At 42.8% G+C, this 20593-nt stretch overlaps 1 protein-coding gene across 2 annotated transcripts; it reads right to left on the minus strand.

Moving 5' to 3' along the window:
* Positions 1–11212: 11212 nt before the first annotated feature.
* On the minus strand, positions 11213–17878 carry Tent5a (terminal nucleotidyltransferase 5A). 2 transcript variants are annotated; one of them, XM_008843360.3, is made up of 3 exons: positions 17613–17878; positions 16895–17453; positions 11213–15878 (listed from the first exon to the last, which is right to left on the minus strand). In XM_008843360.3, the coding sequence occupies exons 1-3, from the start codon at positions 17630–17632 to the stop codon at positions 15102–15104; spliced, it is 1356 nt and encodes a 451-aa protein (XP_008841582.1). In that variant the 5' UTR covers positions 17633–17878; the 3' UTR covers positions 11213–15101. The 2 variants fall into 2 exon arrangements, with proteins under 2 accessions (XP_008841582.1, XP_017656173.1); XM_017800684.2 differs by having other exon boundaries at positions 17668–17877.
* Positions 17879–20593: the final 2715 nt, after the last annotated feature.

Genomic DNA, 20593 nt, shown 5'->3' on the forward strand with positions numbered 1-20593 from the left:
GTTCTTGTCTCCTGGGTTTGGGTTTCCTCTGCTGTTGCTTTTCACGTGTCTTAAGTTGCAAGGTTTAGTGATTCATTTGTGTTCTTTCTGATTTTTTGGTGTATGCACTTAGAGCTGTAAACTTCCCTCTAAGGACTGCTTTCAGCGTGTCCCAGAGGTTTTGTTGTGTTGTATTGTCCTTTTCATTTAATTCCAGGAATACTTTTATTTCTTTCTGAATTTCTCTTTTGACCCATTTATCATTCTAGAGTGTGTTGTTTAATCTCCATGTGTTCATGTGGTGATTGGGGCTTCTTCCAGTGTTGATTGTAAGTTTTATTGCATTGTGGTCTGATAGAATGCATGGAATTATTTCAATCTTTTTGTGTTTCTAGAGGTTTGTTTTGTGCCCCAGTATGTGGTCAATTTTGGAGAAAGTTCCATGGGGTGCTGAGTAGAAAGTATGTCCTTTGGTGCTTGGGTATAATACCCAGTAGATGTCTGTTAAGTCCATTTGATATATGGTATTGTTTAGTTCTGATGTCTCTCTGTTAACACTCTGCCCTGTTGACCTATCTAATGGAGACAGTGGGGTGTTGAAGTCCCCTACTATTAATGAGTTAGGATTAATCTGAGTCTTAAAATCCTGTAGTACTGTTTTTATGAAGTTGGGTGCACCAGAGTTTGGTGAATATATGCTCATGATTATAATATGTCCTTTATTTATTGTTCCTTTGATCAGAATGAAGTAGCCCTCTTTATCTCTTCTGATTAGTTTCAGTTTAAAGTCTATTTTGTCAGATATTAGAGTTGCAATGCCTGCTTTTTTCTTAGCACCATTTGCTTGGTATATTTTATTCCATCCTTTCACCTAAGGTAGTGCTTCCTATTCTGTGTCTTTTGACTGGGGAGTTCAGTCCATTAACATTTAAAGTTATTAATGAAAGATGAGTATTGAATTCTGTCATTTTTATATCTGTTTAAGTTCTTGACATAGCAGTACTTTTCCACAGTTATACCTTCATTGAATTTCTTTCCACAACCCCTTGGGTATAGTCATTCCTTTCTTCAGCTCTTTGTATTGCTTCAAAAATTCCCTGAAAGGCTGATTTTGTGGACATGAATTCTTTCAGCATATATATGTCATGGAAGAGTTTTCTTTCCTCTTCAACTATAATGTGAGGCTTTCTCCTGTCGTTTCTAACCGGCTTACTGAGTGTTTCACTTCTTTCTTCATTTCAGCCTAAGTAGTCTTCAATATTTCTAACTCTTTTCTGAATTCATTCAGTTTATCCCTATCTTCCTTCAGTTCTTTGATTTCTTTGTGTGTTCTTTAAAGTCACTGAATTCTTTTATCATGTTCATAATTGTTCTTTTGAGTTCCATGCCCTGTGTTATCTCTCTGGGCTTCTCATTGTACTCCTCTAGAGGACTGATGATACTTGGTAGGGATATATTATTTTGATTTTTTCATGTTATTATTTTTTCTCTATGACTTTGACATGTGTATTTCTTTTGTAGATTCTGGTTCTTGTGTGAGACTCAAGCCTTCCTTTGTTGAACTGAAGTTTCTTTCTGTTGGTATACTTGATGTGCCTTGTTTTATTCTTATGGGGTATAGAAAGCTTCAGATGCTCTCAGGCTTTCTCCTAAGGTCTGGATCCCTCCAGGAAAGACTTTGGCCTTAGGAATTTGGAGGTTGGACTGGCCTGGGAGCAGGGCCCAGGAAAGATGCTGGTCTAGGGCAGCTGGTGCCTGTGCCACCCAGAGATGCAAAGGAAAATGAGAGTGGGAAGCAGCCCCAAGGGCTCCTGGGCACTGCGCTGAGGAGCTGGATTGGTCTGGATGCAAAGGATCTGGAAGAGGAGAGGCCAGCCCCTATGACCAGGAAAGAGGCTGGAGTGTTGTGAAGGCCCAGAGAAGTAGAGGGAGGTGAGGGCAGGGCCAGGCTCAGAAGCAGCGCTCCCGGGGACCCAAGAAGGAACTGGGTTGGTCTGGATGCAAAGGATCAGGCAGCAGTGGTGGTTCTCCAGGTGTCTGGGGCACCAAGACAAATAATGAGACAGGACCCAGGCTAGGGGGAGAGACTGGTGGGGTAGATGCAAGGGTGAATGAGGCTGGGGTAGTCAAGGCCTGGAGGGTGCCATCGACTTACCTGGGGAGAGAAGCCTGCAGGTCAGAGAAAGCTTTCCATTATTTTTTCTGTTACTTTTCTACAGTCCCAGTGTGCCTTCACCTATGCCCTAATTGAACTTCTAGAGATAAAAATCATGGCCTGTTAAAAGAAAGAAAGAAAGAAAGAAAGAAAGAAAGAAAGAAAGAAAGAAAGAAAGAAAGAAAGAAAGAAATAGAAAGTACTGCAATAGTTAAACTAATCCTCAAACCAAAAATATGTAATTATACTTTAGAATATAAATTCAAAATTCTTTGTCTACTATAATTTTCAAATACTACCACGCTTCCACAATGTGAAGTTTGTCCCTGTTCCTGTGATGTGAGTTTGCCACTCATTCCCTTTCCGAATTCTACAAATTCTACAACGTCTTTCAATGCAATCATGTTATTTCTTAAAGAAAATGATGCTAACAAAATATTTTTTAGAAAACCTTCTGAAAACCTCTTCTTACTGTTTGAATAAGCCTGCTGAATTACCTATTAGACTGTTTGTGACATCCTCTGACAAACTATATTTTTATAAAGTGTATCAACTAATATAAACACAGCACAAGAATCAGGTCCACATGTCCAGTTCCTCTACTCCCTGCCCTCAAGAAGCATGAACTATCTACTAAACGACAAAGAACCGAATTAGCACTGTACATTGAGGAAGACCTTTGAAATAAGAAAAAGTAACAAAGTACATAAAAACTGCTAAGGAACGTGTTTGAGGTGATGTGACTAAACAGGTGTGATAAGCACACAGACAAGAAGATTGATGAACGTTTCAGAAGTTCTCGGAAAGTACTCGGAATTTTCTAAGGGGTTAATGAGACTCATTACACTCTTTCCCCTTCTTTTCAGACAATTTCTTTAAAAAAAATATTCAAAAGCAGCAATGTGGGTAGTGTGTATTGAGCAACAAGTGATGTGTGCCAAGCTAATTGATCACTTTTTAAAGATTAATTGGCCCATTCTCTATAATGTGGTATATAGAAAACAGCTTTGACAACAGTGAAGTGCTTTACTGAATTTTGACTGAAAAATAAAAATTTAAATCACGCTTATTTTTCATAAGGGATTCCACCCACAATAGGCAATTTGTGTGATCTCACCCTATAAGAAAAGTTCTGATGTTCTTCTTGAACATTCTATATGCCTTACCATTACGATGCACCTGTCTTTTGGATGGGTGATTGGTAGGAGATGAGTTGTTGAAGACACAATTTGTCTTGTGTGCTTCAGGTAGAAATAGACTCTAGTCATAATCACTGAAATAGCTCTAAAAGCCTTTACTTCTAAACACAAAGTCCGATTTTCAGGGATTTGTTTTTCCTACTTTTAAGATGAGATAATTATAAGAATATTTAACCTAACTTTCAGGATTATTTTGACAACTAAATAGAAAATATAGCTCAGTTATCAGATTGTTATGAACATGTGCTATTCACATCATATTATACATCACGTGCAAAGCTGTAAGTGCTTTTATGGAGCTGAAAACCACCACATACCAGAAGATCCTTTAAGCAGTCCTATGTCAGCAGTCACAAATGTTTCTCTTTCTTTCTATGCTGATGATCAATGATTCAAACTTATTCAAAAGTGTTAAGAGGCTCTATTTGTCCCCATGGGAAAAGAAAGTTTTGCATATAGATTATGCAAATCAAGTAATTGAAGTATTCAAAGTCCCCTTTGCTGAATCCACCTAGGCTTGTTGTGGTAGCAATGGCTCTTGTTATGGGTGGTTCGATGTATCAGAAAATCTCAACCCTCGAAGAAGAGATGCTGGCACAGTCCCATGCACAGGCTTATTGAAAACTCTTGCTGTAGTTAGATGTTGTGTATTCAGATTATCTGTTTATGTCTAAAATAAGCTATCTGAGAGGGTTCAAGATAGCACTTTTGGGCCTCTTCTCTTAAAGATGTTATTTGCCTGGTAGTTAAATTATCAATAACAAAGTCACTTAGGGGAATCAAGTTAGCACAAATGAAGCATGTCACTTAAGTGTACTTGACATGTTAAAATGTCTACCTTCATAAATCATTATGATAAAACTAGTTCCAAAAAAGGCACCAAGCCCACCCTGGAATACTCTCGGTGTGAGGCAGAGTGCCTAGGTACCCAGTCAGTTGAAGGTGTTTTATGTCTGTCTTTTGGACAGGTTTGAGTATTTCAGTGTTTAGGGCTGCTTGGCTCTTGAAGAGCTTTCTCTCTCTCTCTGTCTCTCTGTCTCTCTCTCTGTCTCTCTCTCTCTCTCTCTCTCTCTCTCTCATGCTGGCATGGGAACTCAACAAAAGCCTGGTTCCTTCTTGCTTTGCTGAGGTGGCCTAAAAACATCACACAATTCAGTAATTTATTTTTCTTTTTGTAAATTTGAAAACCAACTTCTCATTAAATCAGAATCCAGGCATGAACTGTGAAAATAACAGAGAGATATCCAGTTTTGGAAATGACAAATCCACAGATTAATTGACATAGTCCTAATTCGATGGGGTACTGGAATTGATGGAAAGACTTTTTAAGGTAGGGCCTAACTGAAGGCTGTGGGTTTTTCCGAGTGTTTCCCTGGGACCTATGTTTTATGCCAAGCCTCTTCTCTTTCTCTCCATTTTGATAGCAACAAAGTAAGAAGCTTTAGTTGCAGACATGCTCCCTGCCACAGTTGTGCCTTACCATGAGTCAAAAAGCTCTGGAGTTAAACTTCTGAAACAGAAAGCCAAAAAAAAAGCTTTCTTCCATGAAGGTTATTTGATCAGGTATTTTGTCACAGTCAAGGGAAACTGACTCACAAAAGAAGCCTATATGTAACATTTGCTACTTCAAACATTAAGGCTATAATAGGAAATAAGACTGGGAAACTACTGTTTTTGTAGAACCTCATACCATGGTGACAAATAAGTAACACAAACAAATGACTTCACGAAGCAATTTCCAGGTGAGGATAAGTGTAACGATAGAAATGTATGTTAAGACTTCGGAGTAACAGCTTTAGAGAGTGATTTGTTTCAAAATTTTAAGAAGAAAGATCAGGAAAAGTATCTAATAAGGTAACATTTTATCAAGAACAAAAATGAAAGTAGTGAGATCAAAAGATGCAGAACTTAGAATGTTGCTTGGTGGTAGCTCTTTTGTCCACCATGTGTGAGAATCTAGGTCCAATCCAAGAACCACCATCAAAATTGAAGAGAAATAGAGGTGGGAAGAGGAGGAGCAGAAGGAAAAGGAGGAGGAGGAAGAGGAGGAGAAGAAGGAGGGGGGAAGGAAGAGAGGGAGGGAAGGGGAGGGAGGGGGAGAGAAAAGAAGGGAGGGATGGAAAAGGAAAGAAAATTTGAAGTGACTCACGTCGGGAATGTTTATTAATCTTTTACTAAATTTCTTCTTCTCTCTATCAATAGCTATGCTTAAGTCTATGTTAAAACTGTTTCTTAATAAACTATATTTGCTTGAGAGAGAGAGAGAGAGAGAGAGAGAGAGAGAGAGAGAGAGAGAAGGATCTTGAGAAGTAGCCTTCCACTCAGGAGATACAGCAAAGTTGGAATGACCCGGCCATACCTACCTATATCAATTTGGCCACTATGAGAACATCTCCGTTGCTCTGTGCCATTTTTGTCAGTCTATGGACCTGTGTCACTTTTCAATTAAAGTTTCTAGTAAAAGGAAGCCAGTTTTTATGCAACTTTTTGTAAATACTCAAGTGGAATTAAGCCAAGGACATGAGGAAAAGGGAGGATTTATAAAATGTTTGTTGAGGTTGAGGCTATGCAAAAATTTCTCCTACTATACAGCACAAGAAGCTCCACAAATAACCTTCTTTAAATAAGTCCTTTAGCCCAACTACCTAAATAGAACCGTAGTACAACTGGTTTTGCAGAAATCTGGAGGAGAGTAAGGTCTGGAGTGCCTGCTGCATTCATAGCATTTAGAGCGAATGAAGAGGGAACTTTCCAAACCCATGGAAAAGGCAGCAAGCAGTAAACTGCACTAACTTCAAGATGACAGTTAAGTAGAAGTGGTTATATAAGAAATACTTAAGGGATTTAATGGGCTGTCACAAACAGGATTATAAGGTGATGAAATTTCAAGGTGCATTCTAGTTAAGGCCTTAAGATATCTGTTGCTTTTAGGAAAGGGGGTTGCAAGGACTCATAGTCTTAGAACTTCAGCAAAAATCCCCAAACATCTGAGCTGATCTTTTGCAGCAAACCAGCAAATAGCCAATGTTTTTTTGTTTGTTTGTTTGTTTTTGGGGGGTTTTGTAGGGGGGGTAGGGGTTACCTGTGGGGAAGTATACCTCTGAAAGCTCCCAATAAGGACATTTCAAGGGCTAGTACCTTCATCCCGATTCCCCCTAGTCCATGGGCTTCCTTATAACGCACCATGCAGAGGTGAGCCTCGTGAGTACTTAACCCCAAGGTATCTGAAAAAATTAATTTTCAGCAAATGATTCCCCTTAGAAGTGGAACCTAGCCTTCGAAAGAGGGCTAGGCCTTTCAACTCTCTTTGCCCCAGCTTTATTGAGGCCTAACTGACAAATAAGTTTGCATGTGCTCAAGGTATATAATGTTATCTTTATATATGTATGCACTGTGAAGTAACTGCCACAATCAAGCTTAACTGACATACGCACACCTCAGCTACTTACCCTTTTCTCTATGTGAGTATGATGACAATACTTCAGATTTCAGCAAACTTAAGAATCTAATACAAAACTTTCATTTCTAGACTGTATTAGGTCTCCAAAACTTGTTTATCTTATGCGAAAAACACATTATTCAAAGAATGTCGCTTGATGTGAACGTGAAATGGTTATAGGCTCTTGTGTTTGAGCATGGTCTCCAGGTGGTGGCACTGTTTGGGGAAGGTTGTGGAACTTTTAGGAAGCAGAGCCTTACTTGAGGAAGTGGATGAGCCTTAAGGTTTTCTAGCCCTCTCCCATTTCCTTTCTACTTTTTTCTTCCTGATTATGAATATAATGTGACCCCATGATCCTGACCTCATGCCTTCCCTACCCTCATGAAGTAGATCCCTTCTTAAACTGTAAACCCAATAAACTCTTCTTAAGCAGCGTTCTGCTCATGGAGTACTGAATGGTACATAAACGTTAGATATTAACAAAACTGCAAAATGATCTTCACTCAAACTATAGGAAAATTTGTGTCTCATATTTTGTGAGCTTAAATAGACTTTCAGCTTGCCTCATAAAATACAGAACTCCCAATCAAATTGGACTTTCAGATATGTGCAAATGTGTTTTCAATATAAGTATGAACAAAATGTTGCACAGTATATTTTTGGTAAAAGATCTCTATTTGTATGAAGTTCATTAAGATTAAATATAGGGCATTCTATATCTTTATTTACCAAATCTGATAATACTGACTTTATGCCTTAAACCTGACTGAATTTGTTTCTCTTCTTTTCTCTGATGACTGGATTCCTAGAATAATATTAAACTATTCTGATAGTTTTAAATGTCCTCATTTAAAATGAAAACCACATAAACCATGTGACCTTGACCTTGTTTGAAGAGATACAGAAATGCCCAACAGCATATGCAGCTATGAATGAATGCACAGAACAGCATTATCCACCAAACCTAGTGCAGTCCATTATGGTGATTTTTGTTAAAAGAAAAACCAAAAGAATAGCTCTTCAGATAATGACATGACCAGATGATGCCACAAAATCTTGGCATCACTGATAAGTACACACTGTGCTGGAAAATTGGTAGTTTCTGAAGGGGATCCTGATGGGACTTTCCACTGCCAAAATGAGAACTAACTTATCCCACATGCATACCCCGCCTCACAATACAGGTGCACTGTGTCCCCTAAGCAAGAAAGCCTGTATCTCAAAGAGCTTCCTAAGTTGCCGAGCTGGAATGAATGCTTTAAAACCTTACTAAGGGTATCTACTTTTCGAAAGTATGTTTTTAAAAATATTTATCTTTATTATTTTTAATTATGTGTATGTATGTGTGTATGTGCAAATGAGTGCAGGTGCCAGCAGAGGCCAAAGGTGTCGGATCCCCTGGTACTGGAGTTACAGGTAGTTGGAGCCACCTGATGTGCATCCTGGGAACTGATCTTGGGTCCTCTATAAGAGCAGTACACACTCAACCACTGAGCCATCTCTCCAGCCCCTTGGATCGTACATTTTTAACCATTTCAAACACTGCCAATTGTGCTGGGAAGGAAATGTAAACACAGGTGTACCTCCACTTCACGAAAGCATGTAGCATGTAAAGATAAGCTTAAGTAAGCAGAAAAATCTGGAAGTGGTTATCAACATCAAATAATAATTCATTACCACATTCCACTGAATACCAGACTTAACTCTAGCAACAATTATATCATGTGTAATGGCAAAGAATTACTAAACAACTTTTAAAAGTTAATTTCTCCTATTGTTCTACAGGAGAACATTGCCTACAGAATCAGCTTTCTTTAACTCTATTCCTTTCCCTAAAATATCCAGGTAAAGCTTCACTAAGATTTTTGAGTAAAATATATCATTTTACTTACAGCTCTCCATTCTATCTTGATATGATAAGGACAGGGACCTTATAAAGGAAAATTCACTATTATTTTTATAAATGAAATCACTGTTTAGGAATAGTAAGGAAGGGTCACCTGGTCTTCACTGTTCATGAACACTTGGAGAATAGTTTCAGACTTACAGGCAAACACTAAGATTTTTGAGTAAAATATATCATTTTACTTACAGCTCTCCATTCTATCTTGATATGATAAGGACAGGGCCCTTATAAAGGAAAATTCACTATTATTTTTATAAATGAAATCACTGTTTAGGAATAGTAAGGAAGGGTCACCTGGTCTTCACTGTTCATGAACACTTGGAGAATAGTTTCAGACTTACAGGCAAACTGTGAAAAACATATAGAGCTCTACACGTACCTCATGTATCCTGCACGTAGCACCCCATGTGGTTGTCATCCTACATCAATGTGGTGAGCTCATTGTAGCTGATAAACCAGTATAGAAGCATGACTGTTTCAGCAATACTCTATTCGATGCCCTTTAGGGCCATGTCTCCTTCATGGGTCCTCTTGCTTTTGGTGGTTTTCAGAGTTTTGTTGTTGTTGTGCAATGACTAAGGGTTACTGGTCTAGTATGCAATAGAATTTTCCTCAGGTTAGGTTTGTGTCAAGAATGCCCTGCTGGAGTTGACCTTGATCACCTGGCCCAGGTTGGGTTCATCAGGCTCTGCCCTTGTATACTGTGCTTCCTCCCCACTGCACTCTCTGGTAGGCAGGCATTAAAGCTGCCCACACTTCCGAGGTGGGAGCTAATTTCCCCTTCCTTGAGGGGAAGTATCTACATAGATTATTTTGAATTCTACTGGGCTATTTGCCTTTTCACCTCACTTATTATTCATTCAGACATTTATTTATCACTGTGGATGCAGGGATGTTTTATGCTTTTACTTATCATCTAACCAGGTATTGATTTTGCTGTTCAGGTTGTTCCAGCTTTGTTCACTGCAGCTCTTTGTTCCTTGCCATCATCATAGTTTATCAGTTTTTAAGCACCCTTCATTCCTGAAACTACAGTGTGCTCTGTCTTCCTCACGTCTGTTTCCTTCTCCATCCCTGGGCTTAGAATCAGCCAGTTCTCCAAAGAGCTCTGTTCCTTTTTATTGGAGTGCAGCCTGTAAAACCAAGATTTGGGTCTTGCTGTGTGAAAGGCAGTGTGATTTAACTCACTTCGACTCACTTTCTCCTGTCTGAATATACTTGTCAGCAGAATGAAGGGTATTCCTGTCCTTGATTTCAAACTTGATTCTAAGGAGAAAATGATGGCTTCGTTTCAGAAATATACTACGGTTTTAACCACTGATATATTATTTTAAAGACTAGATGTTTAATTCCTTTTGTACTTGGTTTTGAGCATTAATTGCCTTGTTTCTTTTTCCTTATTAAAGGAACTGGATATTTAGAGAATGAGGTCCCTAAAGAAAGGAGAGGCTAGCTGAGCCAGCCTAGTAACTCAACTAGAACTGGCAGGGTGTATCTAAGTCTAGGAGGAGTTTAGTGTGTGCTATCCTTATTCAACCTTTGTTTAAAAAGAATTATGTGATGAGCAAAGTCCTGTGAAATGCCAGCTGTAGAAGAATGAGAAGGTTGTAACAAAGGAAAAGAGATGACACACAGATACCATTACTAAACCAAATAGCTGCCTTCTGTTTTATGATTATGTGTGAAGGAAGCTGTTTTTTTAATGCCAGGAGTGGTTCTTTCATAGATGCCATGCCATGCATGTATTCCATACATCATCAAAACTTTGCATGGTTCTTAACACCACAAGTATCTCCTATAGGAACCTGGGCTTATCAAATGCTAATTCTAGTAGTCTTGAAGAAAGCTTCAAAAGTGCATTAAAAACTAGAAATAATGCATACTCCCTAGTAATTTGAAGAAATGAGACTACTACATTAATGCTTGCTAAACATGGGTAGCTCTGCAATATTAGCACTGAGGACACAGCAACAGCAACACACACACACACACACACACACACACACACGGAAGGGAAGAAAACACATAAACACATTCTTTTGATCCTCCTTTTCTTTTTTCTACTTCCTCTTCCAATTCCTGGCTACCAATACTTATTCCTTGTACAAATTAAACATTCTAATGAATAACATGATTGTGCTGCTAACAAATGATATATACATACAACCCTGATAATAGAATCACAGTTTGGGGGTTGCTCATAAAAACCAAGGGCCACTCATCACTCCCAGAACCTTGAAGTCCAGAGCCAGGAACGTCTACTGACACTGAAAACAGCTCTGTCTTCTTGGTTATTTAACCCTGTTAGGTTTATACTCAGGCAACAATTTTTTGGCATGGATTAGCTATTCTTTTGAAGCTGTCTGAGTCATTCAGAGCTGGACTGGCTGAGGGCTATTTCTTGTACTCTGGTGTGACTTGGGAAAGCTGGTCTGCTCCACATTTGCTTCATGCTTTGTAATGCGCACAGTTTCAGGTTCAGAGGACATAATCTTTATCAAGTACACACATCAAAGGCAACAGACACAAATTGATAGAAAAAAATAACTTCTTTTTATTTACAAAAACAAAAATCCAAATATTGGATGCTGTAAACAAAATTCACAATCTGTTCCCTCTAGCACTGATACAAACGTCAGTTTTTAAGAGTCCGTTTTCCATCAACTCCTTTTTCTTCCTGTGACACCCTATCGTCAAAAACATTCCAAGAGTGACCAAAGGTGCAGCTTGCTCATAATAAGACAAGTCAGAGTAGGCGATGGATGAGGAGAAGGGGGTTGGGAGGAACAGCGAGAGGGCAGAGCCTCTAGCGGTCTGCGAAGCTTTGTAGCGAGTCTCCCGGAGTTACTTGACACATCTTCCTACTTTGTACTTTTACCATTTGTTTCGTTAGCAAGCCATTAGGATGACAAATGTTACACAGAGATTCTTCCACAGCACTGAAATGGCTATGCTAAGAGAAATCTTAAAGAAAGATTATATAAAGAGGTGCTATATATGAAAACAGTTTTTTGGCTTTTTTTTCTTTTTTGAGGGGGTTCATCTAACATACTTTGTCTTTCACAACAACAACAAAAAGCTTATTTTGACAGCTGCTGACAGCTTTCAACATAATACATTTCATTTACAAAATAGTTCACAATATTTATTTAACAAGCACTGCACTGAAAACAACTTTAAAGCAACCAACAATAAGCAAAGAGAAAGGGGTAGTGCAAACAGTATGTCCACGTTCCATTCCATTTCTGTCTTGACTTGAATTACGGATATTCTACCCATCCTTGCATTGTTTGGACCCCATGTATAACCAGAGTGAGCAGATGTTTGGTCCTATTTCTGAAGTCCATCCTGGTGAAGGAGTTCTTGAAGCAGTTGGATTTACTGCAGATGAAGTAAACTTTTTAAAAGGGCAATGTCACAGCTAAGTGTTCTCTGACATGCCACACTGGACTCATGAGAAGAGCCTCCAGAAGGCAAAACTTCTTTCTGTTTCAAGGTAACAGCACACCAGGCCAGATAAACACAAATGCAAACAAATCACAGGCACTGGTCAGGCATGGAGAGCTGTTCTTTTCTCTGACCTGTACACATGGTTCTCTCACCAGACATTCAGATTTTTAGGTCACACATCCACAAAGAGACATATATTCCACTATGTGTTCAACTACATATGCACAAGACTATAGTACACACAAAATAGAAATAAATTATGTAAGTCTTAAAGGAAATGCTGAGAGTCTCCTTGAGAACTGTTCTAGCTGAATGCTGTTTGCTAGCACTGGAACTATGCTACCAACCTTGAAATAAGCAAGAAAAGACCATAAATAATTGAAAAAATAACTGAAAGGCATATTTTCAAATAAGGCTCCTTCAAACAAAAACCTGTGTCATAAATTAGCAGCAGGCTTCTGCTGGGGCAGAGCCAGAGATCTCCAGACTTCTCCAAAAAAGTGGACACCTCGTGTGTCCAGAGTGGAAATGTGCAGAAAGCTCATTTCACCAAATAAACCTCTGCTCCCAAGCGGTGCTGGTTCTCTTCTAGAAAACTTGCAAACAGCTAAGCAGGCAGAACTCTGGCTGCTGAAAGATGAGCGCCAGGCTTGATCTTCAAGCTCAATAATGCTTCCTGGGACTTTGCGATTGATTTTCCAAACCCAGGACAGCGAGGAGGGAGATGGGGCCAACATGGGAGTAGAATGAGTTCCCTAGAAAATAGAGTGGCTGTGTGGGGGCTGAGACAGCGTGGAGGGAATTCACAGGCCAGCTGCTGCAGCAAACCCATCTGGTTCTTCCTAAGGTTTCAAATAAAGATGCTCAAAAGGTAGACTGTACAGATTAACCTGGGCTAACCTAGGGATGGGCATTCAAGACATGCTCAAATAACAAACAGCCAATCACATTGCTACTATGAGGGTGCTGTGTTCTTCCTCTGGCCCTGTTGAACTGACTGGGTCTTTAGAGTAGTTATCAGAAGAAGTCATCCACTAGGGTTCATGGGGATTATAGGGTTTGTTCATGATACAAAGGGTAGGTTTTTAATGCACTGTTTTGTTTTTACAAATGTAGTTTCAGGGACCAGTGTCTACAGGGTTGGGAAAGAAGAGTCAGGATTAGCTGTCACTGAACTGAAATAGTAATGACAGTCCATTTCACAATGGTATAATTGGTCTCATGGAAAAGAAAAATAAAGTTGGGTTCGATTTAATGCAAAGTGATTTAATTTAAAGTACAGTACTAAATATTTAAATGCAGTGTGAGAACCAGATCAAACATGTTTCATATTGGCATAAATTTATAAAATGTATATATAATATATATCTTATATATAAACTTTATGCAGTTGTGCAAATACTCTTTAAAAAGGGTCATTTCACATTTATTAAATTCTAGTGGTCCAGAAATGCAGAATGCATTCATTTATAAATTCATTTAAATATTAAGAAGTAGTGTCAGATCACCAGAAATTCTTGTTAGTAGTTATGGATTTAAGTACCTATCACTGATCCATTATCCACAAGTTATATACCTTGAAGGCATGCAAATATACATTTTTAAGTGGGAATAAAACTGTCCAAATGGCAGGTCAATATAAAAATGTGTTCTACCAAACAAATATCCTCCCATTTGTGGAATTCTCTGGTTCACTGAAAAAGAAAAAAAAAAACTCACTAAAAGTGTATAATCTCTGCTCTTCCCATCAAATATATTACGCATTTCCCTCCATTTTCTTTAATTCTTTAGATATGGGTTTAAATTCATCATTGCAGTATGCCCATGTCTCATGTGATCCTATCAGAAACATAAAAAACATAGTATTTAAACATTTCCTATTTGATACATTATTTTAGGTCATAGTCAAAGTAGTGTGTGTGTATATATATATATATATATATGTACACACACACTATATATACACACATACCTATGATAACAGCACTCCAACAGTATCAACTTTATACAGGTATTTGCCAAGAAAAAAATAGGGCATTTCCTCCACCATTCACAAGCTTATATGTTGTTTCATTTTTCTTCTTGAGTCCCTGATAAAATAAAATAATCATTAAACCATAAAATATTTTTTTTCCACTTCAACGTTTCAGAAAGCAACAGGCACTTTGATGTAAACTGGTGTATAACAAATATAGTAGCTCTATACAACCTACTCTGTATCTTCTACTTGGGAATTTTATCTGTTAAGTCTTTGGTCCTTGAGCATGGTTCTTTGCTACAGCTGCTGCCTTGGTTGCGTTTTCACATTTTAAAAATGCGAGCTATGCGCGCAGCTGGAATTAATGAAGTGTGTCATCGTAGGTTCTGCTGTCTGTTATGAGAACGGCACCAACCTACTACTGTTCCTGTGGAGCCAGCCCTTGCTGTGACAGGATCATTCCACAGAAAGCACTGGCTGCAAGCACAGACAGTAACCCCAGTGAGGGCGCTGCTTCCCACGGTGTTACTGAGCTGGTGCTGCTCCTGGACTGAACAACTCTGTAGGATCTTTTCTCCTCTGTATTAAATGCCGTCTTAAAAGTTTTCCTACCAATCCCCTCCTCTGTGGCAAAGCTATGGGGCAGTTGTCACAAACCCATATTGTCATCAAGCATTTTTTTTTTCAATTCCCTTGTTATCTCAGAAAAACCTGGTTGCTTTTAATAACAGGCCTCTTTTGTTTCAAGATAGAATCCAATCAGATAGAAGAATGGGGGGTAAGGAAGCTGATCAGTTGAGATCATGCTCCCTTACCAATGGAAAGATCCATAAGCACTGCCAAGCTTAAAATCTGGAGCATATTGCCACTGAATAAAACACATCCCTGATTAGGGCTGGGTCACTCATCCTTTTGTTTTTCTTTTGTTTTGTTTTGTTTTTATTTTCCCTATCATGTCTGAAATGGCTTCCCCAGAGGACATTTTAAAATGATTCTTAATTGCAGGGTAACCAAGTGGAGTATGTCTGCTGCTGGCATGTGAATACTGGCTGAACTTGTGCAATGTAGTAATTGCTAAAATTAGCATCTGCTACATAGGGGGCCGGCTGGTAATAGCAAGTGACATTAGCCACATTAGGGATGACATTTTGGTCAGCCAGCACCCGGATGGCCAGCATGGTGATGAGGTTTAAAGTCTGTCTCCTTTCATGTCCCATCAGGCACACTGTACTCTCATTTACTACTCCATGAAGGGTCATGAGATAGTCATACTTGTGGTCCTCCAGCCCCACGAAGTGGTTCTGTAAGTAGGATTCCAGTTTTCTCTGCTGCTCTCCAATGTCTGAGAAGTCGATAAAAAACCTGGAACACATGTACCTCTGCAGGGTCTTGATCTCATCAGAGGCGGGCCTAAAGCCCCTCACCAGGAGGTTGCAGTACTTAAGCAGGCCACCCCCTCGGATTTCCTCCGGGTTCCTGGTAGCAATGATCTTGTTGCAAAGGTGATCAAAGGCTTCGTGGAAATCACCATAGACACTCTCACCAATTATTGTTGGGTGAAATGTTTCAGTCATTGGGTTCTCTGAACATTCATAGAAGAGGAGAAGAGAGTCTAATTTGATTTGAAAAGAATCTACACTGAATTCGAACTGCCTCCGAAGAGAATCCACAAATTTCAGTTCCACATTTTTGCCACTGTTGTTTGACAGGGATATAAGACTCCACCGGTCAGAGTCATTGCACACTTTAACCATTTTCTGCACATAAGCTTCCTACAATTTAAAAGATAAAACAAGAAGATGAGCAAAACTGGAGGAGAAAAAGAAATATTAAACACCTTTTCCCCATGAGAATTATTTAGGTCTTTCCTGTTTGTCAAGTTTCGGCAAAACACTATGTACAAGCTTAAACAGTCTTCTGAAAAAGGGGGAAAAATATATTTAACGAGTAGTTTTACCGTCTGGGAAAGAGACTAGAAGTAATAGTTTGAGGCTTCTGGCAGACGCAGTGGAGTACTAGGAGGTTCTGCTGTCGTGTCTGACTTCAAATGTTATTTTTTGAAGATGGTCTAATAGGCACAATATCCACACAGTACCCACAGCGCATTCATACACGGAAGGGCAGGCAGTGATGTTAGTCCGTCTCTCACCCTTGTCCCCAGCCACCCAGTTCTCCTCTCCCTTAGGCAGTCAATGTTATCAGTATCCAAGGTGCCACTCCAGTGACACTGTACATTACAGCGGAATGGGAGCTAAATTGCCTTCAGAGAACTTTAATTAAACAAAATGCGACCTGAACCAGCGAGGAAGGGTGTACTCCTAAAGCCTCAACATGTGAACTATCTTAAAGGCTGGAGTCAGCTGAATCCAGAGTCGAAAGCTATTCAGAGTTTCCAATACAATTAAAAAAAAAAAAATTGGCTCAGTTCTGCTTTGCGATGCTATTTTCCCAAAGACTAGATCATAAGATGACTCAAAAAAATTATTTACATCATTTCATTCTTCCACCTATCACAGTCACTCTGGATAGGAGTCCAGGAAGGAAAGTCAAGAGTTAAAGCCATATGGAGAAAGGCGCGGGAGGGCAAAGGACGAACACACGAGTTGCGGCAGTAAAACCAAAACACTCAACATCTTCCACGCACCTTAGTTCACCCGTTTAGAAGAAGCCAAGCATAAACAGGCGTCCACAGCAGCCGCACTCAGTGCAAGCGGGGCTCGCCCTCGCCCCCGCACCCCAGCCTGACCGCAGTCAGTGCCCGCTTAAGCCCATCTCCAAGCCGCTTTACCTTGAGTGTGAGCGGCGTGATCTTCTCCTTGTTCACCCCTTCCGGTAAGAAGTCCAACAGGCAGTCCAGCACTACGTCCTTCACAGTCTGAAACTCCTCTTCCCCGCGCAGGTCGGCGCAGAAGATGAGATCCAGGTCCTTGTAGCCCAGGCCGCTGTCCTGGTGCAGGACGTGGCTGGCGGCCGAGCCGTTGAGGCGCACGTCGCGGACGCCGATGCTCTTCTCCGCCAGGCGCCGTCGCACCACCTTCACGATCAGGCTCGGCTGCAGCTCGAGCGTGGGGAAGTTGCCGCGCCCGTGGATCGGGATGGTCTCGCTCAGGATGCCGTCCAGCCGCTGCACTTGCTCCCAGTTCAGCACGTTGCAGTGCGCAGTGGGGTTCTCGCAATAGTCCAAGCAGTGGCCGCCGAGGCTGCCGCCGCCTCCGAAGTCACCGCCGCCGAAGTCGCCGCCTAGGGGGACGTAGGGGCCGCCGGCCAGCTCGTCCTCGGCCATGGCAAAGTACCCTTCGCCTTCGGCCATATAGTGCCCGCCGAACGCCGCTTGGCCTCGGTCAGTCCTAGGAGAAAAGAGCGGGTTGAGGGGAGCGGAAGCAGGCGCGGCGGCGCGGGGACAAGGGACCAGCGCGCCCCCTTCCCGGCCGCTACCGGCTTGGGGCTCCCCGAAGTCGCCCTCCTCCCCGGAACCCGCAGCCGCGCCCCGCACAGCAGCCCCGCACCAAAAGTATCTCTGATGCATCTGGAAAGCGCAAGCGAGAGTCCCGTCTGTGTCACCTGGAGGCGGCCGCCCCTTCTAGGAGCGCAGGCGAGCGAGGACCGCGGGCGGCCACTATGGGGGAGCTGCGGGTGCGCTCCCGGCCTCGACTGTGGGGTACCGACCCCGCCGCCCCGGCGCTCCGGCCCTGCTCGCCCGCCCCCCAGCTGCGGTGGTCCCAGAGGTGGCGGCTCCCGATGCCGCCGCGTGCACTCGCTCTCAGGAGCTTTAGCAGTTGTGTGGGGGAAAGGTCTTCAGTACTTTTTTTATACCTTCTTCCGGGGCCCGGGCGCCGAGAGCTCGCCACACCCTCTCATTTGCATAGGCCCCGCCCCCGCGCTGCCCGGGCCGGCTGGTGTGGGGAGCTCAGAGCGGCGGGCTGCAGGCCGGGGTGCGCGGCCCCTGGCACGGAGCACGGGGCAGCGCGGGGGCGTGCAGTATAAACCCTTCTGCACATCCGCGCACACATCCCCAAGAGGGGACACTTCAGTCACCCCAGCTGCGACAGACGGCCATTCACACTGGACCCGGGCTAAGATCGCGCAACCGCACGAACTTCCCCAGCCGGGCATTCTGGCCGGGCGCAGCGCGTCACATCTGCGTAACGCGGGGTTCCGGGGGCTTCCTTCACCACTGTCCATGCGTGTGGCTACACCGCGGACGCCACGGAGGACCCCGGGCCACGCGCATCCGTCTCCGTGCGGGAGGGGGGGGGTACTTGCTGGGAACTGAGTTTCGATTCTCGACACCAACGTTGGGAAGCGCTGGCGAAGTCGGGGCCCGCGCGAGGACACCTCTGACCGCTGCGCACCAGCGGAGCCGCGGGGAGCGCGGGGCCTGGGCGCGCCACTCGGTCCACACCCGGCGCGGGGAGGGCGAGCTGGAGAGCGCGCGACAGCGGCGTGGGCGTCCCACGGTGCAGACGCTGCAAGGGAAGCGCCTTCCTAGCAGCCTCTGAAGTGCACGAAAGTGTCGGCGGCTGGGATCTGGCTTCCTACCAGACACTGAGCAGGTTTAAAGGACGTGGAATTTCTCCCCTCAGCTCCGGTGGCTGGGTATCACTTAAGGTTGGAAACGTTACTTCCGCGCCTACTCGCACCAAGGAGTTTGCTAGAAAGCTCCCCGTTTCCACCGCCCGCTGCTGCTGTCCTAAGTATGGCTGCGCAGTACTCCAAGGAGGTGCTGCAGCGACCTAGGTGGAGGTAGAGGTGGATCTTGGGTCCAATGCCCTCCTCCCAGACCCTCTGCAACCCCATCAGCCCAGCCTCTGAACTCAGACAGCCTTGCTATAGACACCCACCTGCGCTGCTTGGGGTTGAGGCATGGGGTGCGGGGGTGGGGGTATGTCGCCCACGTATATCCAGCTGCGTGACAACGCCGCCCCCTGCTGGTGCCCTTCGGAACTGTGCCCCCAAATGAAGACACCTGGGCGGACTTGGGGCAGGCAGGGTCCCTTGCACAGGGCCTAGGCCAGGCTGAGCTGGGGGTTGAAGGGACCTTAGAGCTTTACACTGTCCCCTTAAGCCCTCTGCCTCCTTTTAAGATGCCCAGTCTTCCATACATGAATGCCTGGTAGCCACATAATTCATATATATGGAAATATGTGGATATATATGTATCCAAATTGACTGTCATGTGCCAAGAATGTAAAAATGACTGTATCTCTCTGTGCTTAGTGGGCAGGACACATCGGAGGGCATCATTATCATTATCGTCCCGTTGTATCTGTGTTAGGAAAGAGCTATGTCCCAACACAGAGGGAAGGGGCCGACTGCAATGGAGGAACTGAGCAGAAATCCTGAGGAGAGGTATCATTTGGACTAGAATTTTTTTTTAATGAACGTTTTTTCAGAGGTTGGAGATTGTCAAAGCACATTATTCACAAAGGGGAAAAGTGCAGAAGACTGGAGAAAGAAATCGTGTATGCGGTCTCTGGGTAAGAAATGAAATTAGCCATGAGGATTCCAGAAACCACTTTGGGGTAGTACTCTGCTGAACGTTTTTTTTTTTTTTTAATCTATGTAGCTCTCCATGGCCTCAAACTCAAGATCCCTCCTGCCTCAGCCTCTGAGTGATGGAATTATAGCTGTGGACCACTGCCACAGCCTCACTTGAGCTCTTTATAGACACCTCTCTTAGCCTTTGATCCTTGCCAGAGGGATTGGAAACAGAGGAATTAAGAGGTAAAGAGAACTGCCCCATTTTGCCACTAGTAACTTGTGGAGTTAGCCTTACACCCCACCTCCATTTGACTGTGAATGCTGTTTCACTGCCTGAAAACACTTGCACTGGGGGCGGGGGGGAGCAAGTGTGTGAGTGTGTGTTGTGGATGCAGCTCAATTGTGTTTGCTTAGCCCTGAGTTCAGTCCCCCCCACACACAGTATTTCTTGATAAAAGATTATCAAGACATATTTCCTTCAAAGATTGATAAGAATTTTGTATCTTCTTAAAATAAGGCCAAAGTGGCTGGCTGGTCATATATTAGACACATTGCACTGAAAACACAAGCAGTCACTTTGTACTGCATTTTAAGCTTCTCTTAAAGGAATACAAAATTCTAGAAACTGACCAACACTAGGTCATACCTGAAATGTGTCCTGTGGGGCTGAAGGGATCTTTGTCTTATTTAGTAAGCTGCCTAGTGGTCCTGACAAGAGGGCCCAGCCCAAGTTTGCACTACATGGGCAGTCACTGTAACCTGCTCTCTAGGTAGGGCAGAGCCCTCCTTTCTAAAGTCCTTCTCTCTTAAACAGTGGCTACCCTTTTCTGCAAAGCTGCTCCCATGGCCTCTCTCAAGAAGAGAAGACTTGACTGAGAAGTAGAAGTAGATCATGGGGCCGGCCATGGAGGGCCTGCTGGGTTACACCCTATGCTGGGGAAAAGATGAGTCCCTGCCACAGTGGACCAACATCCCATTTCCCCTAGCTTCCAGTTCTTTGTGGCCT

This window comes from Nannospalax galili, unplaced genomic scaffold (genome assembly GCF_000622305.1).
Source record: "Nannospalax galili isolate Female #2095 unplaced genomic scaffold, S.galili_v1.0 scaffold1220, whole genome shotgun sequence".
Taxonomy (NCBI): Eukaryota; Metazoa; Chordata; class Mammalia; order Rodentia; family Spalacidae; genus Nannospalax; species Nannospalax galili.

Bases quoted from the DNA above. Each gene is read 5' to 3' on its own strand.
- Tent5a (XM_008843360.3), bottom strand. From the start codon at position 17,632: ATGCATCAGAGATACTTTTG. The intron at 17,454-17,612 runs GTGCGGGGCTGC...CTTTTCTCCTAG, and splicing joins ATGCATCAGAGATACTTTTG to GACTGACCGAGGCCAAGCGG. The intron at 15,879-16,894 runs GTAAAGCGGCTT...TTTAAATTGTAG, and splicing joins TCACGCCGCTCACACTCAAG to GAAGCTTATGTGCAGAAAAT.